Raw genomic sequence first — 27,197 nt, 5'->3', positions numbered from 1 at the left:
TGCAGGCGAAAAGCCTGTGACAAGGAAAAAACACCAATGAAATTTAAAGCTTTAGAAATAACAGCATTCTCAAAATCTTCTAAATCTAGCGGTCCCTTTCTTGTTTATTGTTTCATAATGTTGGCTGGTGTCTTGCCTTATTATAAAGGGTCGGAAGGACCGCGATATAAAATTGAGAAGCTGTGTTAGGCAGAAGACAGATGAATAGTAAGCTGTAAGTGATCTAGCGGAAACCGTCAATGAAGCTCTAATCTGTAATGGAAAAATGAGGTTGTGTGAGAAACGTGGGGTGATAAGTAAAAAGTGCAGAATGGGTGTGAAGAAAGCTTAAACTTAACGGTGTTTAGCAGGTGGTTGTCCTCTCCTTCACTAAGGACAATATCCAGAAGGATAAGCTGTGACGCTTGTTTAGGTCTCCTGCTGGGTAATGAAACATGATCCCTATTTTGAAGAACTACAGAGGTGGGTTTGTGGTGCCATCACATTGTGTTGTGTGTGTCTACAGAACAGTGGTATACGAAGACTACCTGGATTGTGAAAATTATAAAGAATTTCTGTTCTCTCTATCCTGACCTGCTTTAGGAAGAGATGACAATCAACAGTTCTGGTTTGAACGCCGTCAGTGTGGGTGTGACAATAATGGTGCGATAAATTGTTTATTGTCTACATTTTCCAATGTCGTGTTAAATAAGTGCTGAAACCAGATGAAGAACACGAGTTATGTCTGCAGTAAGGATAAAAACACTAAGTGGAGGAAGTTATCAACGCTCTAAAATAATTGAGCTAGTGAGTACCCGGTACTGCTCTTAAAGTGTTTTATTTTTATTCATGTAAAATGTGTATTTCTAACTTCAATGAATGCATTTACTGATGTGTATGTTTGTTAGTACCATTTTACGAAGAGTGTGGATTTATCATAATCATCGTTTTGGTCTAAATGTAGTGAATATGGTTGAAGTCATTCAAAATCGGATTCTCCCCCTTTCCTAGCTTGACAGATAGATACAGCGTTGCCAAGCTTACCATATGCTTTAACTGTAGATGGCTCTGGGTCTGATTTTTGGTGCCAATTAGGTGCCAATGGAAATATTTTTCATGTCTGACAGTTGGCTAACCTATGACAACAAAATATTTGTTTATATATTGTGTGACGGAGAATGTCTTATTTAATTCCTTTTATTGTTTCCATTTCATAAGAATAATGCTTATAACAATAATGAATTCAACATTTTAACATAATTCAAACAACTGGAACTAAAGTTACTTTGAAGACTTAGAATGGGAAGTGAAAAGGTTAGTTGTAGTCTAATTTACATTACGTGCACGTATTCTTAATTTGAATGAGTTATCTTTCGAAATGACGGACGATTATTTAGCACTTTGATGGGATATTTGATATTATTATTATTCGTTCTTCAAGGCATAAGTTGCCATGTTGATTTCTATTTGGTTGATAAGCATTGAGAAAATGTTTAATGTTTTTTCTAGTGTGTTTTTAAATTGGAATGTCCACATGGAAACGGAGATGTATACATAAGCTGGCAGCGAGGAAGTGGCACATACCTCGCCACCACTGGAATTGATCAGTTTGTTGCGATTTACAACCGTCATGGCAAGAAGGTTGAACGGATCAGATTGCAAGGGTGAGTTCCCTATTTATATACTAGTATCTTTATTGCGAATACTGAACACTATAGAATGTTGGGTTACATTTTATTTAGTTCGTATTCTTGTACATTCTTTTAATGATATCATTCTTCAAAAAATCGGGCTTCCTCATTTTTCATTTCTGATCAGTATTATCTTGTACTTCCCGTTAAGGCAATAATCACCACTGCCACCATATCCGAAAGAGAATATAAGATCTTCCTCCCTGTTTTAAAGAAGGGACTGATTTGAAGCTGTATAATATTAAATTGTCAGTTAGGAAGAACATAAAAGTAGAGAATAATTGAAATATAAAGGAAAATAGTGAAAGAAAATTAACCAAATGTTCAGGATAGTATATGAAATATCCAGCAAATTTCTACTATATTTTGAAACTATTGAATTTCAATTAATTTAATTTCCTAAGTGTTTGTCTTCTCTCTTTTATTTTTAGGAATATAAATACAAGATAGGGAGTTAAGAGTGAAGATAGAAACATACACCTGTGAAACCTTTCTTCTTTTCACCTGTTCCATCCTTCATGTTTATGTGGGTTATTTTCTTCGTTCTTTTCTTATACACTTCTTACATCACGACTGAAGATATCACTTGAACAAGCTTTTGAGTGAATATAAAGTCTTCATGACTTGGGAGGAAAGACAAGCTCATTGAGGGATCACAACAAGTGGATTTGGAATAATGGAGGTTAATGAGGAGTGCATGTGGAAAATGGCAGATCAGAATGGTTTTAATAATAATAATAATAATAATAATGTTATTTGCTTTATGTCCCACTAACTACTTTTTAAGGTCTTCGGAGACGCCGAGGTGCCGGAATTTAGTCCCGCAGGAGTTCTTTTACGTGCCAGTAAATCTACCGACATGGGGCTGTCGTATTTGAGCACCTACAAATACCACCGGACTGAGCCAGGATCGAACCTGCCAAGTTGGGGTTAGAAGGCCAGCGCCTTAACCGTCTGAGCCACTCAGCCCGGCAGGATGGTTTTGGCCAGGCTGATTGGCTCAGACAGTAGCAGTGATTGGGAATTAGAAGTGGGGTGGGGGGCACAAAATGTATAGACAACAAATGTACAGTACTGAGGGTCTGGGAAATATAGTGGGGTGGGGGGAGACAACAAAACTGAAAAAATAAAAGCTATTAGATGTTAGGTTTTTTTATACTGTCTGAGTAAATTTTGGCAGAGAGGTGAAGGTTGACAGTTTACCAACTTAACTGCTGTAATACCTGTAATAGGTTTTACACGGGGGTGCACAACTAAGGTTTTGTGCCATCAGATACTAATTGCATTTCTACATGTTGCTACACTGGTCTCCACTACTTGCTGTGGTGCTGTACAAATAATTTTTTTAAAATGCTATTTGTTCGGCGTGTCAACCTATAGAGATCTTCTGCCCCTACTTGCACCATATGATATGAACCTGTATGTAATTGGATTGCGGAAGTGTAGAGTGTTGAATGTGAAGAAAGGAACATTAAGGACGACACGAACACCCAGTCCCCAACCAGAGATATTAATCATTTACAATTAAAAACCCCTGACCCGGTCGGGAATCAAACCCGGGGACGCCGGGTGACAGGCGGATGCGTTGCCCCCTACACCGCGGTGCCAGACTGATGAATTGGTTAGCTGCGTTGAATGATATTTTGTATGTATATACGCTAAGTATATTTTTCTAATATACCGGGTGGTCCACCAGCCCCTTGCGATCCAGTTTTATGCATCCCTTCACATTTACTACAGTTCTGAAAGACATCAGTCCCTCTCCCTAAACCGGGGTAATATAGCAAGATGTGTGTTTATGGGCTAGAAGACAGCAGGAATCGTGAGCGCCACAATTAATTCATTATAGGTACCTCGAATGAACTCGTAAAACGAGTACAGATACCCAGAACACGTACGTTAAAACAGGTGGTAGGTGCACAGCCCAGGAGCACGGTACTGTAGGCTGGGAAGGTGGTGCAATAGGTCAAGTGTTGCAGTAGCTCATGGCAGGTGGGCGGGGAGATATGTGATAGTGGACAGTGCTGGAGGGTTAGAAGGTTCACGTCCCATGCAAGTATTTTTTTCAAGCCAGGTTGTATACTTAATATTGGTATTTTTCACAGACTGATTTGTTTATTTGGCCCTGAAAATGGCCATTGGTATGAAGTTGGGTTGATAGAGGCTAGGAAACATGTGACAGGATTTCATTTATCCACCTTGTTTAACGCAGCACCCCCGTGGTCAATACAGAGCTGCGCGTGATGTTGTAAGGACCGTCTGGCCCGTTCCAACGTCTCTGGTGAAAAGGATTGGCATGCGTCGGTGATCAGGTTACGTCGCATGGAGATGGTTCCGGACACCCACCGCCTCATTCTGTGGAGCTCTGTCATGTTGAAACCACATACTGCAGCGGTCAAGGAGTGGCACCTGTTCTAAAAACGGTTGTAGTTCATCTTGGAGAAACCGCAGATAGCGTTGGTTAGTCAGATGGCCCTCAAAGAAATGGGGACCGATGAGGTGATCACCCATGATTCCTCATCATATATTCACGCACCACTCTAACTGAAAAGCTGTCTTTCGCACCCAGTGGGGATTATCCACACTCCAGTAATGCATATTATGATGATTAACGGTTCCATTGTTGTGGAATTGTGCTTCGTCTGTAAATAAGAGAGTTGCTAGAAAAGCAGATAAGTGTCCCCATGCTGTAGAATCTATTGACAGAATGGCATGGGAATCATCATGACCATGGAACTCCTGGTGTAAGTGCAGATGGTACGGGTGAAACCAGTGGGTATGCAATGTTTGCATAACATACGCTCGGCTGATGTTCATCTCCTGTACAGTGGCCCGTGTGCTAGTATGAAGGTTACGCCGCATAGCGTCAAACATGACCTCTTCATTGTCAGCAGACGTCTCGGGATGATCTCGAATAGGTCGTGTCCTTCCCAGGGATGCAGTATCCCGCAGGTGTCTTTCCACACTCTGAAATGTCATGCCCATCGTCTATCCGGATAGCGTTCTTGGTACAGGCGTTGTGCCTGATATGCATTCTGTATAGCTTCTCCATAGATAAGTAACATATCCACATACTCGTCGCTGGAATGTGTCTCGAGGCAGTGAATAAACTTTGTGTTGTGAATTGCTTCGAAGGAGGGGAGTTTGCGCAGCTACATACTTACCTGCCATCGCATGTTGTTATCGTTCCAGTGGGGCATACTTTGCCCTACCTGTGGTCTATGAAGCTTGAAACATGTACGACATAGCTAACTGGCCACAGACCATCATCTCCTCATCCTCGTCCAACACAGCACCATACCCAATGTAACGATACATACGGTCTTTTACAGGGTCAAATAAACAAATTAGTCCTTGGAAGCTATCGAGTATGCAACCTTACCACATCCCAGGCAACTGACTGTTTAAAAATAATTCTTACGTGGGATTCAAATCTCCTACCTCGAGCACTGTCCAGTATCACATATCTCCCCGCCCGCTTGCCATGTGAGCTATTGCGACATTTGACCTACGGCGCCCACTTCCCAGCCTATACAGTAGCATGCTCCCGGTCTGTGCATCCACCTTCTGTTTTAAAGTACGTGTTTGTCGTATCTGTACTCGTTTTATGGGTTCATTCGAGGTACGTATTATGAATTAATAGTGGCACTCACGATTCCTGCTGTCTTCTAGCCCATAAACACACATCTCGTTATATTACCCCGGTTTAGGGAGAGGGACCATTATCCTTCAGAATTGTAGTAAATGTGCAGGGATGCATAACACAGGATCGCTAAGGGTATAAAGAAATTAAAGGAAAGAATTAAGTAATAGACAACAGGGTCTGTATAATTGCTTTTCTTTAAAAAGCAATTCCAATTTTAAGTGGCTAAAATGGAATAAACATTTTATTTTTCCTCCATAAAGTGGGGGCGACCCCCCACCAGCCAATAATCGCTGCTGTGACCGATCAGATGGCTAAGGTGCTGGCTTTCTGAGCCCTACTTGGCAGTTTCTATCCTGGCTCAGTCTGGTGGTATTTGGAAGTGTTTAAATACATCAGCTCTCTGTCAGTACATTTACCAGCACCTTGGTGTCTCCGATAACCCTAGAAGTAGTTAGTAGAATGTAAAACCAGTAATATATTAGAATGGTTTTGAACAAAGAAAGGAGTAAGAGGCATTCCTCTCTCCTGACTACTCTTCATCACACTCCTGGATATCATTATTAAAGAAACTAAAGCAGCAGATGCTATGAATATGAATGTATTTGGTCTTACTGCAACAATGTTGCCATCTGGGGACAGACAGAGCAAGAGGTACGGAGGAGATTGGATTGTCGAAGCAGCAAATTTAAAGAAAATAAGTCATGTCAACTTTTTCTTCGCTCAAAACAGGGACAAAATGTGACACGTGATTAAAATTCAACAGTATGGTACCTGATCAGAATATTGCATATTTGTACAAGTTATTTCCCACTTGAATTATAAAACTGAAATGTATGGTTGAGTTTTGGCATTATTTTAAATATTTTAACAGTGTTTCAGAAATTACATCTTCCAAAATGTAGGATTTAGGCTATGTGTATTATAAACATTGATTTTTTTTTTGGCGACGAAGGGGTAGGAAAGGCCTAGGAGTGGGAAGCTGTGGCCTTAATTAAGGTACAGCTCCAGCTTTTGCCTGGTGTGAAAATGGGAAACCAAGGAAAACCATTTTCAGGGCTGCCGACAGTAGGGTTCAAACCCACTATCTCCCGGATGCAAGCTCACAGCGGCGCACCCCTAACATTGATATATTAGTTATTATTCACTCATTATTAATTACTTAAAAAAAGGGACAAAGTGGGACGATTTAGCATCCCGTTAGGGTTTGACAGGAGCTATGGAATAACAGTTAAAAAAAAAAGAGACAATTTGGTTATAAACAGGATAGCTGCTCACCGTACCTTACATACCGCTGAGTGCTTGGCCCCAGCTCATCACGTTGAGATAGAGAAAATACAAATGGAAAGGAGGAAATTCCTATGGCGGATCCTTGTCTTACATCAACATTTTTAAGCGTGAATATCGCCCCTGAGGTCAAATCCTGAACTGTATTATGAATTTGAAAAGCTTTCGCTTGTTATGAGGAAGTGCCATCTTATGTTTTACGGCCATCTATTTCAAATGTCTAACACGAGAATATCTCGCAGAATTCTTGATCTTCTCATAACTTGGAAGTGTACTGCTCCATGGGCAACTACATTGAAAGAGGATCTGGCCAGTACCTCTGAGACACTTGTTCAAGAGAGAAGTAATTTGCAGGCTTGGGTAGACGAGACAGAGGATCTTCTGGATAGGGCGAGAAGACGACACGGCACAAAGTGGTCTGAACAGTGAAGTATTGCGTCTCAACTGAGAAAAAGGGATACTGGGAAGCTAGAAAGGCTGAGGAGTGTTAATCATGGTCTTAGGAGTCTAATAATAATAATAATAATAATAATAATAATATTAATAAAAATCGTATGGCCTCAGGTACCGTATGCAGACATTTCAATTTGACGCCATCTGGTTGTCTGCTCGTCAATTTCGACGTTCCGTTTTACTCTAGGCCCACTAGATGGCAGACCGAGTAAACCGAAACTCTCTTGGGCGTCTATGGCTGAGATTTAATGAATTTTGTCGGGTAAACACCAAATGTGTCACCAGAGATCTTTTACATGCCGACATCGTACGACATGGAGTGTCTAATGGACTTTTTTCCGCCCTTCAAAAATCCGTCTACCTCTGCCGGGTTTGAACCCGCTATCTTGGGATCCGGAGGCCGACACTCTACCAACTGATCCACAGAGGCAGGTCTTAGGAGTCTGAAACAATATAAAAACAAAAACAATAATTGTTTTGTTGCCATTTAGATTACTTGATGTCAATTTCAACATATTGTTTAACTCTACCAGATGAAAGAATAACCAGAACTCTTATTAGGCAACCCATTGCTGAATCTATAATTAATCTTTTAGGATACACACCAAATGTGTCACCAGAGATCTTTTAAATTCCAGCATAGTTTCCAACTTCTTTGAAATCTTTTAAGAGAAGACTACCCATAGATAAACAATTGATAGGGAATCTGCCACCTGGTTGACTGCCCTAAAGGCAGACCAGTATTGATGGATTTATTTATGTATTTATTGATTGATTAGTTTATCGATCAATTGATTTGTTGATTGCACAATATGGAGTGCTTATTAAAGAGATTACTAATGTACTGCTTATTTCTTTCAGTGTGTGTACTGGTTTCGGATGGGACTCAGATGGAGATATGTTGGCTATTATTGCTGCCAGTTCTCCCCATCTTACACTTTGGGATGCCAATACGGGAAAGAAAAGTCAGATAGATACCGGATTGAGAGACCCTATGAGTTGCATAATATGGGCCAAATCTGGTCCTCATCTAGCCGTTGGCACAGCTCGAGGGAATTTGGCTATATACAACCACAACACTGCCAAGTAAGTTGTGAATCAATATATCGTTTATCTTCTTTAAATGTTGCACATTTAAATACAGTCGAATCCCGATATCTCAAATCATCTAGGGAGATACATTTTATTTCGAGTTATCGAAATTTTGAGCTATGGAGAATTTCTCTTTTTGAGCATGTATAGCACATAATTGAATCATTTATCTATTGTTATTTAACCATATAAAAACAAATTCAAAGTACATAATCATTTTAATTACAGTACAACACTTATTATAGCAACTCGAAAACAGAATACATACAGCAGAGCAATATAAAAATCTCCGTTAACACCTTTTTTTTTTTTTTTTTTACCTGTCACATAGTTTTCAACAGCAGTTCTTGCTGTGAAAACATTTACAATTGAAGAACAGTTACGCCTAGTCAACTGCCCATGGTCAACACACCGGTGATGAACAGGTAAGCCGCTATGTAAACATACCGAGGTCGGCCGGGAAGATGTACTGTGCACAGTTAATGTCAAACAAAATTCTAATTACAGAATATTTTTTTCTTCTAGGTAGGAAACTTTTGCTTTGAGAAATCGAAAAAATTACATGAAGAAATTTCAGGTAATAGAGACTTTTCGTTCAAAATCACTAGTGTTTCACAATACACGAGCTCCAAACTCCGTTAAAACAATGGAATAATGATAAGCAATCCCTTCACGCCGCATTGTTGCCAACCCAAAAGAATACCGCACAGACTTATGCATCAACCCAATATATAGTTTCAAAACAGGATACATCTTTGCAGCTTGCTTCTAAACTAGATATATCCAAATTAAATTCCCAATTATTTACAAAACTATAAACTAATGATTGTTTATACTTGAGGTATGTATGCACTTATCTTGTGCAAAAATCTTGCCAGAGTTTCAATTTTTTACTTCTTTCGTGTAGTAGAGTTAGAGTGTTTTATATGTCTTCTAAAAAATGTTGTGTTTGTGACTTATCTGCTTTTGAAACTGAACGACTGAAGTAACACATGAACAGTTCAAATTTGCATTGAATAAAGATATGCTGTCTGATCAAAAGTGCCGGCCCCCGTGGTGTAGGGGTAGCATGCCTGCCTCTCGTCCGTAGGCCCCGGGTTCGATTCCCGGCCAGGTCAGGGATTTTTCTCTCGACCTGAGGTCTGACATTGAGATGGTGGCCCCAGTCTCGAAAGCCCAGAATAACAGCCGAGAGGATGTGTCGTGCTGACCACACGACCCCTCGTAATCTGTAGGCCTTAGGGCTGAGCAGCGGTCGCTGGGCAGGCCAAGGCCTTTTCAAGGGTGTTAAGTGCCGTGGAGTTTGGTTTGGCTTATCTGATCAAAAGTATGAGGATACCCCTCTGTACATGTAAACTAGATTCTAGATATCACTACAACTCATCATCATCATTTCCCCTTATCCAGCTTCTGCCGGGTCGGGGTATTTATGGCACTTCTCCATCTTCCTTTTTCCTTCCACCATTCCTCTTCCACGATCTTGTCCCAGTCTAAATTTAGTCTTCTTATGCCACTCTTCACTTATTCAGTCCACATTGTTCTAGGTCTTCCTCTTGCTCTCTTGCCCTCGCACTTTTCCTTCAGCATCTGTCTCGGAATTCTATTCTCCTCCATCCTCTTCACATGTCCAAACTACTTTAGTTTATTCTTTTGAACCCCCTCATTTAGCTTTCTTATCCCAACTTCCTTCCTAACATCTTCATTTCTCTCTCTGTCTTTCCATGTTTCCTTGGGGGAGCCTGTTAACTCCTGGAGGGCGCGTCCCCTGGTGGCAGATAGGGGGACCCTACAATTCAATAGGGCTGGTTGAAATACCCAATACAACCTGCGGACCAACAGCCAGCCCAGTTCCTGCGGGCTTTAAAATACTGGGACACCCTCTCTCCAGGGGTCACAAATGTGGAGGGCCCAAGTCTAGGGCATGGGTGAAGACGCCAACGGCATCAGTGGCAGCGAAGGTGGACTTCGGTACGGCATCGGTGGCGGAAGAGAAAAACTTGTAGCGTCTGTACTCCAGAGGAGCGGCTACAGAAGACGTCTGTACTCCAGTGGAGTGGCCTAGAATAACACCTGGCAGTAGGTATAAAATGTCTTTGGGAGTGGCGACCCCATCGTAATAATGGCCTATTTATGATATGGTACTAACAAATATCACTACAACTGCTGCTATAAAAGGAGGTGAAAGGCTCGATGTTGTTTGGTGCTGTGAGGTACCTACAGAATGGGTGGAACAGGGAAGCTTAGCGACTTCATACGTGGAATGATCGTAACCAGCCTGGGCCATTTCCGCCCTCCTCAAGTTGGCCGAGTTGGCTGTCGAGGATGTGATAATGAAGTGGATACAGAAGGCTCAGCTACAGTGATACGACAGAATTGAAGAAGGTGGTATGTGAATATCACATGATATTGTGTGATACCATCACCTGTGAATTCAACTGTGCCAATTATTGTGGAGCTGGCACCATGGGCTCAAAGCTCTGGCATCCGCCCACAAATACACATTTTGCTGGTGAAAGCTATTTTCTAATTTGGTGGCTTATAGAGTGCCACCAGTGGTCATGAAGTACTGGAGATGTGTGATCTGGAATGATAATTACGCTATACCTTGTGATAGACAGATGTGAGGGTTGGAATGTGGTGAATGCCAGGCAAATGATACATACCAGATTTTACAGTACCCAAGGGTGACAACATGGAGGTGCTTCTCATTAAAGGCACTTAGTCTTCCTGTATTCCGACAAAGTACATTAATAGCAGAAGAATATTTTGACTGGCTGTGTGTTGTCGATGATTGAACATCAGTTCAAAGATGATCAACAAGTCTATGTGCATGATAATGGTCCCTGCTATAAAGTAGGGTCTGTTTGTTAGTGTTTTATGGACAGTAAGATTATGGAAATGGTCTTCCCACCTGTTTGTCATGTCCGCACAGTCCTGTCTAACACCTCTGTAAGTACTCTTGCTACAGCACTGCAGGGAAAATGGTGGTGGTGGCTTGGGTAGCTGCAGCGGTAATGGTGGTTCAACTGGGTAATCATTCTCTGTTATCATCATTATTATCATATTCTAAATGCTGAGCATTGTTGCACCTGGTGAGTTGGCCATGCGGTTAGGAGCGCGCAGCTGTGAGCTTGCATCCAGGAGATAGTGGGTTCGAATCCCACTGTCGGCAGCCCTGAAGATGGTTTTCCGTGGTTTCCCATTTTCACACCAGGCAAATGCTGGGGCTGTACCTTAATTAAGGCCATGGCCGCTTCCTTCCCATTCGTAGTTCTGTCCTATCCCATCGTCGCCATAAGACCTATCTGTGTCCGTGCGACGTAAAGCAAAATAGCAAACAAACAAAAAAGCCTTATCGCCACAGCCATGGATGTCTGTCTTGAGCCAGTCTTTTCAACTCATTGTAGGTCTCGCAGTTCAGGTTCTTGAAATAAGACACTCTGGGTTGTCCTCTTTGTATTTTCCCTACAATTCTTCCTTCAGTGATGTTACAGAAGAACTCTTCATGGTGCAGGATGTGACCAATAAATTGTATTTTCTGTTTTTCGATTTCATTTACCAGACTTTTTTTCCTCATATATCTCAAAGGACTTCCTTATTGCTTTTCATTTCAGTTCCAACTTATCCTCTGAATTCTCCTCCAGATCCACATTTCAGTTGCCTCTAGTCTTTCTTTTTTTTTCCTGTTCTAATATCCTCGCATTAATTTTGAGGTTCCATTTGCCTAGATTTTCTGATAATATGTTGATTATTATCTGCATACTGTTGCCTGTTTCTGGTAGTATGGCACTAATCATATTAATCAACTAATCAACACTAATCAGAAAGAAAATGGAAGAGGTCCGACACTTCAAAGAATGAAGGTACCGGTATCGGCCAAATAAAAGGGAAGGTCAGAAAGGGCGTGTGAATAAAAGTCTCGCTAGGCCTCGCAACCCTAATACCATCGGGGTCGGAAGAGAACAAGAGTTGACCAAGGGAAGTTTGATAGGAAAGATGAAATTGAGGAGCCTGACATGAGGAAGTAGTGCCAGACTCAGCTAGAGGAACCGTGATGTCCAACCCATGCTCCCAGGTTGAGAGCCCCTGGTCCTCCTCTAAAACATGTACATTGAGAACTTCATGTCCCTTAACTGCTCTGACTATTACATTAAATATGCCGTTTCAGAATGTAAAATATCTGGGTAATCATTCTATTTTTTTTATAATAGTTAATTTCACTTTATTGTACATCATATCAAATTCATATTAAGATAGTTTTGATATAAATATAATAAAAATTATCCTATACATTTGGAGCCAATGGCCGTAGCAGTGTTGAAACACCGGATCCCGTGAGATCTCCGAAGTAAAGCAACATTGGGCGTGGTCACGAGTTGGATGGGTTGCCACGTGCTGTTGGTGGGGGGTAAGGGAATGGAGGAGCAGAAAGGAACTGGCCACCCTACTGCACGTAAACTACGGCTCAGGAACACCTCTGCGGAGGTTCGGACCTGCCTTCGGGCAGAATGACCCTTACCTTACCTATACATTTGGAGCAGTATTACAATCCCATTTTTAATCTCAGTGAGATATCCAAGAGATCTAATATCTTATTTGATTACAACTTACCGTTTTATGACAGATGGAAATCAAATTAAAACAGAGACCTTTTTCATCAGGATACATTTACATAACTTCCTCTCCGTACTCGTACCTGTCCTCACCTGTCAGCTCTGCCATAGTGTAACCACGCCTTACCTCTCCCACTTCTCTTCCCCTAATCTCCTTCTATCCACGTCCATCATCAACCTCGTTATTGTAGTTTGTGCTTCATAAGGATACACATGCTAGATCACATATTAAATGGGCATGAGTTTCATATCACTTAATTTGCTTCCCCGCGGCTTGCACACATAGATAATTGCCTTTTTTATTTTACTTACAGATACCTTTTGTGCTTTATTGTGGTCCATATTGAAAATATACTTGGATTGGACTCATGTACTTCGATTTATCACAGTAAGATGTTCCCCAGCCTACTATTAAGTATTTGGCACCTTCAAGAATACAAGTAGCTTCACATTATATGATAAGCTACCATGTAACGCATCCTTAGACAGTTTTATTTTCTTATGGCAAACTACATATGTTATCTTCAAGTTTTAATATAGAATTTTTGAGGACATTTTAAATAGACTTGTATAATCTTAACATTAACTATAAACTAAGAAAATGTATTTACGTTTAAATTTTAAAACATTACCACATTTTATTATTCTTCATTGTATCTCATTGTGTCATTGTCATGTCAGTTTTTAAGACTTGTGGCTGAAAATGACTTCCAAGAAAAGTCAAAACTGGTACCATGGTGTTTTAACCTGTTAGTACTATAATAAATGTGTATTGAATAGGTGGAACTCTTTCTTTAATTGAATTGTAAACATAAAAGATATAAACTCACCGGACAAAAAAATCAGTCACCCTTGGAGAAATCATTACAAGCATCATTTAATACCTTGTAACTTTGCCCCTGGACTTGATAACCGGCCGGATTCGGTTAGGAAGTGAGTCCACAAGGTTACGGCAGATAGGTCGTATCCAGGTTGAGCCACTCGCTGAGGATTTGATCGTGCAGTTCCACCAAATTGCGGGGATGCTGATGTTGGCTTTTTACCATTGTTCAAACATGTCTCACTGATTTTCAATGGGTTTGAAGTCAGGTGATTTTGCAGGCCAGTCAAGATATAATAGGGTGGGGGAGTACTCATAAAACCAGTCACATGCGCCCAGCTCGACGAACTTTGCTCTTGTCATCTTGAAAAATTGGGGTATCAATAGCATGCTCATCATGCAGATATTGACTGAAAGGCAACACCTGATCATCATCAACGTTAAATAAACGCGCTGGTTCATGTTAGTGGTCACCTCAGTCAGTGGGCCCAATCCATGATGCTAAAAAGAGAGATGTTCCACCTATATTGTGATTCTCAGTTCAATACGGATCAATTATGAAATTTTTAACTTTAAATGATGATGCTTACCCAATCCATGATGTGAAAAACACATCAAAAATATCACAGACCCACCTCCGGCTTGAACCTGACCTGGCACACATCCCGGATTAAATGCTTCGTTTGGCCGTCGGTGCACTCGACAACGTGCGTAATTGGAATACAGGCAAAAACGTGATTCACCAGACCAAAATACATTCCGCCAGTGAGCTACTGTCCACGTTCGATGATTTCTAGCCCATTGAAGACACGCAGCTTTACGTGCCTGTGTGAGCAGTGGCCTCTTGTGAGGTGACCGACTCGAAATGTTCATTGCATACATTTCCCGTCACAATGTTCTCTTGCTAACAGGTTGGGATCGACCTTCATTGACTGACTGCAGGAATTGCTGTCAGGTTCGGAAGCGATCTTGTTTCCAAGCCGTGAAGCACATCTCCAGTTCCTCTCGGTCAGGATCTTTTTCTGACGACAATTCTGACGTCCTGTTTTGTAGCCTCATGTAGTAGACACGTTCAACAGTCTGCTGCGAAACACAAACAAATCCAGCAACTTCATGCACAGTATGGCCATGGGCACGGCCAAGCATGACTTCTCCATTTTGTCACTCTGTCACATCCTTACATTTACCCGTGTTGACATACACTGTCCGCTTGAAACATCAATGTCTCACTGATCGCTGCTGTCTCATTCTCACGTAGAGGCAGTGTGCGTGCTGTTGAGCACGGGACTCGTTCGATGCGCCATCTGTACAGGCTTAACGATTCATCTGTGCGTGCGCACAAGGGCGACTAACTTTTTGTCCGATGAGCTTATTTACGATCATCAGGTTTTCCCATTGGGAAATTTGACATTTTTTTTCCCTTTCACTTGTTGTGTTTGCCTTGCAATGCTGAATGTATAATTTATAAAAGAGGGTTGGTAATTCTAATCTCTCTCCTGCAGACGAGTTCCAATACTGGGAAAGCATAGTAAACGGATCAGCTGTGGTGCCTGGAGCACAGAAAATTTGCTTGCTCTAGGCTCGGAAGATCGTACAGTTTCTGTCAGTAACATTGAGGGGGACACACTTCGGATCATCTCGGTGCGTTTTGATCCGAGCGATGTCCAGTTTTCTCAGATGAAGCTAGACGAGCGGCCTAGCGGGGAGAATACGGTGAGTTTGTGATGGTGATCATGCATTGTTCTGTCTAGATATATCTTTTTGGTATACAGTAAATAGAAAAGGATAGGCAAGTTCCCCAAACTGTCAGATTATTGTATCGCATGACTAGACCTTGGTTTTTCAGGTGCTAATAGGTGCCTAAAATAGGCTCTCAGATATTTTAAAATGTAGGTTCTAAAAATATATTTTAGGCAGCTCCAGTTTTATGCTTTTTAATTAGCATTTATCAATTAAAATACCATGTTTATTTTGTTAAATTGATAATAATTCGTTAGGGGGAAATATAAAACATGCCGGGCTGAGTGGCTCAGACGGTTAAGGCACTGGCCTTCTAACCCCAACTTGGCAGGTTCGATCCTGGCTCAGTCCGGTGGTATTTAAGGTGCTCAAATACGACAGCCTCATGTCAGTAGATTTACTGGCACGTAAAAGAACTCCTGCGGGACTAAATTCCGGCACCTCGGCGTCTCCGAAGACTGTAAAAGTAGTTGGTGAGACGTAAAGCAAATGACATTATTATTATTATTATTATTATTATTATTATTATTATTATTATTATTATTATTATTATTAATATAAAACATCTTTCACTCACCTCCTTGTTGCAAATGTCACAGAACATAATTTTGCAGTCCAATGTGAAATGGGGAATCTCCTGTAACCGCTGTTTAATTAAAGACGACTTGGAACCCGACCTTTTTGGTGTAATGCGTGGACTGAACAAATAGAAATACTGAAATGTTTTCACAGAATGAAATGAAGAGTTTTGTTTCTGGGAGTTTAGTGGACACTATCTCGCACTTCGTGACATGCAAGCTACTGGCATATTTACTGCAGGAGATTCTTAAGGAATTCCCGAGAGTATGGTTTACACCTTCTCACTTTTAAAATGTTCTTTGCAAACTATTTAAAGAATATACTGTTCAAGATACTGAAAATGAGTCAGCAAATATATTAGTTTCTCGGAATAAAAAGAATTTTAATCGATTTAGGGAATAAATAATCGGAATATAGGCAAACATAGGTTGTAATTTCAATTTGGGCATTTTTAGGCATTATAGGACCACCATTTTTAACCTTATAAATACATGAAACGTGTAAATAAAACTAAATTTTTATCTCTTCAGGAACAAAATAGGTTTTTGACTAAAATCCAAGACCTACATATGACACTGTTTCTCCAGTTCAGTCCAAGTTTATTACCGAGATGGTCTGGCACCCTTGGGGAGGGGACTCGACTGAATCTGGTATTGTCTGCACCTACCTATATCTGCTTCAAATTAGTATTTTCCTGCAGATGCAGAGTTTGAGCTTTCTTTGTGCTTTCAATCCTACATTTTTGATGGGAACCTCAAAAATATTTGAACGGTTCTGTGTGGGGGTTACAGCCACAATTTTTGTCATAGAATACATATCGCGTGATAGCTATTCTCAAAATAGAATATCTAGTTTGAGTTTTATTTTTATTTTATTTCTTAATGCTAAACACATCTTCAAGACAAAGTCCATATACAATGGGTCTCTTATCAAGTGTTACGGATTTTTTGAGGGTAAATTCCACCTTTACAGTACTTAAAAATTTTATTCCTTTTCGGAACAGCATCAAAGGGACATGTTTTGTCTCTCTGTAGGAGACATCTTCAGCCAAAGAGCAAAAATATAGCAAAGATACACTTGAATTTGTAATAAATTGGTATAAGTTATAACATGTCTGAACTTCTTGAGTTATACTCTAAGAACTCAAGTCAAATGCCACAATTAAAAATATACACTTCAGTAAACTTGCTTATACTCAAATCAAAAAGCATATTTTTTATTAAAAGGACATAATGTTTGAACTTCAGAGTCCATAAATTTAAAATGAGAGTTCAAGGTTTAAAATTGGTTGCATTGTCTTTTGTATCATAATAGTAGTTTTCTTTTAGACCCTGTAAATGCTCAGTTAAAAAGACTGGATGATAGTCCAATACTTAGCTGACAAGTCCAACACAAGGCCGTACACTGGTCGGCCAGGCCAGGAACAAACAGGCGAGGGAACTTATCCATATAACACACGGAGCCATCAATTAGACCAACCTGGCAATTCAACTTTTATATTTTGAGAGAAGTTCCACCTCATTTAAGCCTAATTTCAGACTTAATGTTAGAACATCAAGAATAATCAATCACCTTTACACGCCACCATCATACGACATGGAGTAACAGATGGGCCTTTTTCTGATCTTCAAAAATCTGACTGCATCTGCCAGGTTAGAACCCACCCTCTCGGATCCAGAGGCACCGAGAGAACTTGACAAAGCCCTTAAATAGCCCAAAACTTGTATTTTGTAATAAAGGGCATTGAGTGACTGATTAATTATAATAATAATGTTATTGGCTTTACGTCCCACTAGCTACTTTTACGGTTTTCGGAAACACCAAGGTGCCAGAATTTTGTCCCACAGGAATATTTTTACGTGCCAGTAAATCTACCAACACAAGGCTGTCATATTTAATCACCTTCAAATACCACCAGACTGAGCCAGGATCGAACCTGCCAAGTTAGGGTCAGAAGGCTAACGCCTCAACCGTCTGAGCCACTCAGCCCGACAGTGACTGATTGTTATCTTCTTTAAGGATTAATTGCCCAGTGTGGTTAAATATGACTTTCTTTTGCTTTTAACTTACCAGTAAATCTATTGACATAAGGTCTCTTGCATTTTAAGCCCTCTTGAATTCCAACTGGGATTTGATCTGATGTAAGTTCCTAACCACCAACTATGCTACTTTTACCTGATTCTGTTAACACTTTGTGTAATTGACCTGTATTTTTCCTGCTGTTCTCCAGAATGGAACATGTAATTGTACTAGGATAATATCTTTCTTCAGGTGAGTATGCTGGTTGGGAAGAAAACTTTGTTCCTGTATAACCTCCAGGATCCTGATAACCCTGTAGAGTTAGCCTTCCAGCACCGTTACGGGACTGTTGTCGCTTATAAGTGGTAAGTTGCAGTTACTTTTCTGTGCAAAGGTAAATCAGTAAAGAGGCAAGGTGAATAATTGAATTACTGACCTTGAATGCATCATGTGTTGGCCTTTCATGTCATGATGGGAAAGAAGACGATGACAATTATAATTTTAGACATGGTTTTCTTTTGAATCTCTTCTTCTTGTGCTGTGTTTCCACAGGAGGTTGATAACGATCATGGAGTAAGTTTTCCTGTTTTGTGTGTTCTGTATCAGACTTGCTGTATCATGGAATTTTAACTACTGTTGGAGATTCTGCACCTGGGATAATCTTCTCCGTAGCGCCCATATTTCCCTTCTGCCTTATCTTCTATGATTAGTTCCTCCCTGTGGGTGGGGGTGGTAGAATTACATCCACGGTATCCGCTGCCTGTTTTAAGGGTAAACTATAAGGGGCCCCAAGGACTGTTAACTTGCGAATGTCAGTTGCATCCATGAAGCCCTTAGCTAAGTCGTGGTATTGCTTCCACGTACTTGTGCCAGTTTCCTCACCTTCATCTATCTTATCCGACCTCCCTTGGTCAACTCTTGTTCTTTTCCGACCCTGACGGTATTAAGTTGCGAGGCCTGGGGAATCTTTCGTTTTCACGCCCTTCGTAGCCCTGGACTTTCTTTAACTGATACCTTCATTTTTTGAAGTGTCGGGCCCGTTCCATTTTTTCCCCCCTCAGATTAGTGTTAACAGAAGATATTTGCCCAGTTATACTTCCTATTAAAACAATAATCACTCCCACTACCATCTCTTTGATCAGTTGTCATTTCAAAAAATGTGACTGAAATAAGCTGATTTTGCAAGAATTAAGATTTTGGGTGACTTCCTGATATGATGGGGTACCACCTCGTTGGCGACATGATCTGCCCATGGAATCTTCAACATTGTGTGATACATCCACGTTTCAAAGGCCTGCAGTCGGTTCATTGGCGAAACCTTTATTGTCCATCCTTCGACAGTGTAAAGCAACATTGGTACATACCTGCCGACTTTCCCAATTTAGATCTCTATACAACACTTTCCTGCCTTGTCAATACTTTGCATATTTTATTATATTTTATTATATTTAATGTAAATATGTAAAGTATTGACAAGGCTGGAAAGTGTTCTATAGAGATTTGAATATCAATACGGACCAACATGGTGAAAATAATCAATTCTTTCACAATTTAGGTCGGAGAGTTCCGATTTTCAACAGTTTTTCCTGCCTCCCGATTTTAGCTTATTTTTTGTGAACTTCATTTGTTTTCAAATCCCACCATTTCAGCATTGTACGCCAGTGGCCGGAAGTCCTTTGCTCATTGACCGGTTTCAAATGAAATATAGGTGTTTATTAATACGAGAAATGCGTGCGAATGTGCTATGTTTATTGAAACCTATATATCGCGACGCATATATCGATTTTAAGTCTCTCATTCTCCTGTGCTATGTTTGTGTTCGTTCACATCAGTCTAGTTGATTCTAGAGACTAGTCGCTAGATTTGGAGTCTGTTTTAGTAATTTAGTGACATAATTTCAAAGATAGCGACTAGTGACATTTCTAGAGATTTTAGGAGCCATTTGGAGACAATTCTGGCAAATTTTAATTTATTACTTGAAAAGAAGATAGCATTGTGCCTCCCATAATTGCGCGGGTGCATGATTCAATATATTAATCTATGCGTTTGCCAAGTAATGGCATCTAAGTGCATGACTAATTCACACATGTGGAGCATGAGTTCATACTATTTTCAGAGGGCCTATCAGAGACTCACATGCTTCCTGTGAGCGAGTAGAGATGTGTAACTTTTAGCCTTGTAGCCTTGTATAGCAGCAGTCGGGTTTTTAAAAAATAAGTATTATAATATATACCATAGTACTCCTGTATTCCACAATACATGTAGAATAAGCAGTTTTGACCAATTGTATCTCCTGATTTTATATGATTTTCATATCAAAATCTCCTGATTTTTGGTTTTGTAAAGTTGGCAGGTATGTTGGTAACACGTAAACTTCACGATATGCCAAGGAGTGATATAGATTTCAGTTGTCATCATCTGATGTCCTAGTAGGCATGAATTTTTGTAAAAGAGACCAAGTATCTCGTAGTGCATTGGCACGGCCTGAGACTCTTAAGTAGCCTGCGCAGTGGCCTCTACTACATGCACTCGCCATGTGTCTTGGTAGGTGTGCTACTTACCAACTGATGAGCTCAAATTCACACACTGAGGCGAAATAGTAGCAATGAAGCTGGAAAGTATATACTATGCAATAACGGGCCAATTATATTGGAATTATGCCAAGGAGTTTCAAATTCGAGGTCGTGGTTCCGCACAAAATGTATTCATTTCAGAAACACTCTTCTTGCACTGTCGATTAAGGTTTTGATTTCAACATCTGGATCTCAGTCTTGTGTTAGCCAGCATTCTAGGTGTGTGAAATGTGACACCTTTTCATTGGTACAGTCGAACCTGCTCTAACGGACACCTTTCTTCATTGTTACAATGTACAAACTTCATCGTATAGATCCGTATTGATACAGTTTAAATTAAGAACTAATGTTAGGTTTATGGTCCACCCAATCAATACACATCACTTTACAGACCAAAGTAGGTTTAATATATTTTAATATTAAATAGTTTTCATTGTGAAGTGAAGTGTATTGATTGGATGGACCATAAACCTAACACTACCAGGCGAGTTAGCCGTGCGGTAAGGAGCGCACAGCTGTGAGCTTGCATCCGGGGGATAGTGGGTTCGAACCCCACTGACGGCAGCCCTGAAGATGGTTTTCCGTGGTTTCCCATTTTCACACCAGTGAAATGCTGGGGCTGTACCTTAATTAAGGCCACGGCCGCTTCCTTCCCATTCGTAGACCTTTGCTATCCCATCGTCGCCATAAGAACTATCTGTGTCAGTGCGACATAAAACAAATAGCAAAAAAAATCAAACCTAACAATACCTTTACCGGGCAAGTTGGCCATGCGGTTAGGGGCGCGCGGCTGCGAGCTTGCATCTGGGAGATAGTGGGTTCGAAACCCTGAGGATGGTTTTCCGTGGTTTCCCATTTTCACACCAGGCAAATGCTGGGGCTTTACCTCAATTAAGGCCACGGCCGCTTCCTTTGAACTCCTAGGCCTTTCCTATCCCATCATCGCCATAAGACCTATCTGTGTTGGTGTGACGTGAAGCCACTAGCAAAAAAAGAAAAACCACTACCTTTCTTCAGCTGACACCTCACTACACAGAAATCTCAAACCCCTGACAGCAGACATAGTCATTGTCTTACTCTCTTGTCTTAACCAGACACTTTACATGTTCCACAATACTTTTGTAAACCGGGCTATGTCACCCTTTCTTTCAAAACCATTCTGCAGACATTCTTTTGAATATTTATACTATTTGGAGTTCAAGGAAAAGCGAGAAAGAGATGTACATAATAATGTTGTAGTAGCCGTTAAGTTCATTCTTGTGTACAGGTCTCTTTCCAGACCTTTTGTTATGGTCATCATAGGTACATTCTGATGATTTGTTGCCTAAGAAATCTACCAGTGACTGTTTACTCACAACTTACCAGGGGATTTTCCAGCTCATCTTGCATCATTCTATTCATAACTCAGATTGTCGCTGATATTGAAGTGTTGATTAGGTGGAACATATACCCCAATTTCTTTAAGATAAGGTCAAGTAATTCAGTTAAACTTGAGAAGGAAGGGACGTGCATACTCTTAACTGTTGAGACAGTAATACCATAGAATTAAGCATCTTTTTTAGGTGGATGTTCTTTGCCATTAAAATATTCTATTAACTTTGATAACTTTGTTTCAGTGGACACTTCTCATAACAGACATTTTTCCACAGAACTGACGGTGTCTGCGGAAGACAGGTTGGACTATATTTCTGTTCAGGGTGGTAACAGTATTGGAAATTATGTTTACTGATTACCGTGCTGGCCATGCTCCCCACACCATACGGACCCAGTCGTGGACAAGAGCTGTATCTGTCCGTCCATCCATCCAATCCATCCAATCCGCCCGCCCGCCCGCCCATCCACCGTAATCACTAGACTGCCTGGGCAGGGAAACACTCCCAGTTCACATGATCAGCTCTGCTGGACAGCTAGTGATAAGCATATTGACAAAGATGGAAGAGTGAGAAGGATGGCCAAGTGGGACTGACTGGCTAGGAATGCGGCCTTGGGGTGGGGGTTTGCAAATTAGGTATATTTGTTACAACAGCTAGCCTCAAGGGTTCTGCAGGTAGAAAGAAATGCAGCTTCTTCTTTAAGTATACTATCATCTACAGAGTACCGTAACAGCAATTGTTACAGTCCTGATATTTGATGTAGGCATGTCCATGGAATACCCAAACTTTATTTTGTGTATGTACCGTATGTCTTTATGACAACATCAGAAATTAATGCGAGATATGTGTGGGGATTTTTTCCCTGCAATTTCAGATGGTAAAAATGGGGTGCAAGATATACGCGGTGGTGAGTTATATGCGAGCAGATATGGTACTATGAATTTTGTGAAGGCCAGGATGCATGATTAACTCACCTGCTGGCTTTCTACCCGGAAGGCTGGGGTTCGAATTCCGGTTGATACTGTGTTGAAGATTTTCATCTCAAATATCATATGACGTCAGGAAGGACATCCATCTTTAAACTTCCAGTCAAAACCAGAATGAATCTGGGTGGCTCCAGCAACCTCGGAAAAACTGGGTAAGCTGAAGAAAGTTTAATATTCATTTAAAAGCCAAACTACCCTACTTCTTTACTTTGTTGATGCTTTTCAAAAGGAATTGTAGGGTTGATTCAAGGAAGCAAGAGACTCCGTGACTTAGGTGGCAGCACGCTGGCTTCTCACTGCTGTGTTCCGTGGTTCGAAATCCCTGTCACTGCATGTGAGATTTGTGCTGGACAAAGTGGAGGCAGGACAGTTTTTTTCTGGGTACTCTGGATTTCCCTGTTATCATGCATTCTGACAACATTCCCCAATATCATTTCCTTTCATCTTTCGGTCATTAATCATTGCCCCAGAAGAGTGCGACAGGCTTCCGCAGTTGGCACAATTCCTATCCTCGCCACTAGATTGGGGCTTTATTAATTACATCCCCGACCCTGTCGAATGACTGGAAACAGAAGCTCACAAGCCCAAAAATAAACTACTCTTTTAGATTATAGCTCTTGGAATTCCTGAACATCACCTTGATTGAACCATCCATTAGTTAGGAGAGGACAAATTTGAAAAAAACTGAAATAGAGACAATGAGGGGCAGAGAAGAGACCTACCTACCCAAATCAGTAACAGCTGGCAACTAGGTTTTGGATAATTGATAACCAGTGTCTCTGTTAACACTCTTACTACCAGACAGTCTTCTGTACATGTCCCTGGAAACCAGACATTTTCTGCGATATTTAAATTTATTTTGTGTTGTAATTATGCTACAAACTTTTGAAGGTTAATACTTCTGCAAAAACGCAATAATTATTTCCAATAAATCTCAAATTTTACAGGAAATTTTTCAACCACATAAATGTCACTAAAAAAAGTCCAACAAAGGTTCACTGTTCGTAAAATTGTACCATATAACTTATTATCATGAAACCCATGGCGCAACAGCCCCGAAGGGTCATGGCCTACTAAGCGGCCGCTGCTCAGGCCAAAGGTCTGCAGATTACGAGATGCCATGTGGTGAGCATGACGAATTCTCTTGGCTGTTATTCTTGCCTTTCTAGACAGGGGCTGCCATCTCACCGTCAGATAGCTCCTCAATTGTAATCACGTAGGCTGAGTGGACCTCAAAATAGTCATCAAATCCAGGTAAAAAATCCATGACCTGGCCGGGAATTGAACCCGGAACTTTCGGATAAGAGGCACGCTATCCCTACACTGTGGGGCCTGCACACTTATTATTACTATGGATTGAATTTGTACCATATACTACACCATTATTATTAGTTTTAGGTACATTACAACACGGAATCATATTGTTTCTTTGTGTGATATATTTTGAAGCCTGGCTCTGTACACAATGCAACACCGCACTGCTCACACTTGGGGCATGTCTCTTTTACGAGAAGGTTTACCACTTGATTTCTTACTTCTTGCGCTGTAAACATGGCGTATCCTAGCAGCACACTTCTTGGTTGTAGAAGAAAGTATCCAAACCACTAACTATGCATAACCCTGGAGCTGATTTGAGTGATCAGAGCATTCAGTATAACCCGCTTGGATACATAACTGTGAAACAGTGGAGGAAATTGTATTGTTTCATAAATGCTCATTATTATTTTATACCGTGCTTATTGTGTAGTATTTTTCAAATACATGCCTTCAAATATACCTGCCTCTATTTCCTCATATTCTTAGTCATCCAATTCATCATCTATATTAGCAAAACATCCTCAATATCATTCCGCTATAAACTTTGGCGAGCTTCCATTTCCACGCATGAAGTGGCGCAATAACACTGACATGAGAAAGGCGTAGCCTTGAAAATATGTCTTCTGGAGTGTCTTCTCCTGCTCAGCAAGATTACTAACAGTATGAGGCACTGTCCAGACCTGTAGAAACACCGCTTAACAAAAGAACATTTGTTTAAATGAGTGACTCCAAAGAAACTGTGGGCTTGACGATTTTTAGGACGAAGGTGGCCCATAAAATCTGTGCGCTTGGTTGCGAGAGTGTTAAAACTATAGCAATTTTTGTATATTTCCACTGCTTCCTATATTGTCTGTGTACTGTTAAAAGATTTTAGTGTGATATGTAGCTCTGTGTGTTTTTATCCCCCTAAGCGCCAATGTCCTTTTGAAAGCCTGTTTGGTTTCCATATGAAAAATGCCAACGCCTTTCAAAGGGACGTTCAGTATTTACTTTTTATTATTAAAAGTGACAGTCATTTCCTTTCAGACTTTCCCAATATAGTTAGTTAAAGACACTATTTTTGCAATAAACAGCCTCTTTTATTTTCGAAGCCATTGTTTCAGTATATCAGTCCAATCAGCAGGCATATTTATTAGCGCGCTTTACTTGGCGTGGCAACAACACTGGCAGTCTTGCTGTCCGCTCTGTGTCAAGTTGCTCTTGATCTTTTACTTGTTCATTTATTGCTGTGAAAATGATTATATATCCACTGTCCTTGACAAAACATAAGCGTGTTTGAGAGGTCTTGGTGCAGTCGCTTAAGTGCGGCCAGTATCCAGTATTCGGGAGATAGTAGGTTCGAGCCCCACTGTCGGCAGCCCTGAAAATGGTTTTCCGTGGTTTCCCATTTTCACACCAGGCAAATGCTGGGGCTGTACCTTAATTAAGGCCACGGCCGCTTCCTTCCCACTCCTAGCCCTTTCCTGTCCCATCGTCGCCGTAAGACCTACCTGTGTCGGTGCGACGTAAAACAACTAGCAAAAAAAAAAGAGGTCTTGGGAATTTTTATTATTATTATTATTATTATTATTATTATTATTATGTTGTTGTTGTTGTTGTCCCGCTGTGAGTGGGGGCTGTAGAATAACACCCACGGTATCCCCTGCCTGTCGTAAGAGGCGACTAAAAGGGGCCCCAGGGGCTCTGAACTTTTGAGCGTGGGTTGGCGACCACGGGGCCCTTAGGTGGGTCCTGGCATTGCTTCCACTTACTTGTGCCAGGCTCCTCAATTTCATCTGCCCTATCCGACCTCCCTTGGTCAACTCTTGTTCTTTTCCAACCCCGACGTTATTAGGTTTGCGAGGGCTAGGGAGTCTTCCATATTCACGCCCTTCGTGGCCCTTGTCTTTCTTTGGCCTATACCTTCATTTTTTGAAGTGTCGGATCCCTTCCATTTTTCTCTCTGATTAGTGTTATACAGAGGATGGTTGCCTAGTTGTACTTCCTCTTAAAACAATAATCACCACCACCACCTGTTGTTGTTGTTATTATTATTTGTAGTATGTTATGTAAAAGAAGTTTGTACCGTATCTCATTAGTATTGACATATAAACCAAACGAGTGTTATTAGACTTGTATTTTTGTCTCATTTGGATAAGTAAACGAATTACTTTTACTACAGATTTATTTTAGATACAAAAGTAATGAAATCTTCAATATAGCTTCATAGTAGGTTGTACTATTCAATAAATGTGTTCATGATGTACTGTATAAAAAAAAAATTTATTCTACCTAAAATTGATTGTTAAACTTTTGTTTTGTTTTATTTTTAATTAATATTTTTGGGTTTTGGCCACCAGATATTTACTAATGGTCATAAATGAACTGAGTAAAGCTTTATTTGTATAGGCAATCATATTAGTGAAATAATAACAAAAATTTCAAGTTTCTACCTACAATAACAGCTGAACTGTGAGTGATCAAACAAAAGCTTGCAAAAAACGGGAACTGGCATTGGCGCTCAGCGGTAGGAAAACCGTAATAGCACGCGGCGCTCAAAGGGTTAAATGTACCTTTCTGCTCTTTTTTTCTTTGTAATAGGTTGACAGTGATGGTGTGACTGTTAATAACTGCCTGGTACCTTGCCATTGTATAGTTCTTATTTTCCATTTTTTAGGTTTGGAGATGGCTACATATTGCTGGGTTTCAGTGCTGGCTACTTTGTGGCAATTTCTACACACATCAAAGAGGTGGGACAAGAGCTGTTTCAAGTGAAGAATCATCGTGACAATCTTAGCGACATTGCTATTTGTACTAAGCTTGGGAAAGTGGCTTCTTGTGGGGACAACATGTGAGTCACTTCAAATGATCAAAAGTATTATTGTTATGGTAAGAAAAATTTAGTTAGACTTAAGTTCAGATTCACCAGGCTAGTTGACCATGTTGTGAGCTTGCATCCGGGTGATAGTGGGTTCAACCCTCACTGTTGGCAGCCCTGAAGATGGTTTTCCGCGGTTCCGATTTTCACACCAGGCAAATGCTGGGGCTGTACC

The 27,197-nt window shown here is 40.6% G+C and overlaps 1 protein-coding gene across 1 annotated transcript in view; it reads left to right on the top strand.

Moving 5' to 3' along the window:
- The first annotated feature begins 1,193 nt into the window (after nucleotides 1-1,193).
- Oseg6 (intraflagellar transport protein Oseg6) overlaps nucleotides 1,194-27,197 on the top strand; it is a 152,642-nt gene continuing 126,638 nt past the window's right edge. Inside the window, exons 1-6 of the mRNA XM_067156768.2 lie at nucleotides 1,194-1,293; nucleotides 1,489-1,643; nucleotides 7,915-8,139; nucleotides 15,081-15,291; nucleotides 18,169-18,281; nucleotides 26,822-26,995. Coding sequence (XP_067012869.2) covers nucleotides 1,279-1,293; nucleotides 1,489-1,643; nucleotides 7,915-8,139; nucleotides 15,081-15,291; nucleotides 18,169-18,281; nucleotides 26,822-26,995 — 893 coding nt within the window. The 5' untranslated portion in view covers nucleotides 1,194-1,278. The remainder of the gene's footprint in view (nucleotides 1,294-1,488; nucleotides 1,644-7,914; nucleotides 8,140-15,080; nucleotides 15,292-18,168; nucleotides 18,282-26,821; nucleotides 26,996-27,197) is intronic.

Source organism: Anabrus simplex, chromosome 12 (genome assembly GCF_040414725.1).
Source record: "Anabrus simplex isolate iqAnaSimp1 chromosome 12, ASM4041472v1, whole genome shotgun sequence".
Lineage (NCBI taxonomy): Eukaryota > Metazoa > Arthropoda > Insecta > Orthoptera > Tettigoniidae > Anabrus > Anabrus simplex.
This window is presented reverse-complemented; position numbering and strand designations above follow the sequence as displayed.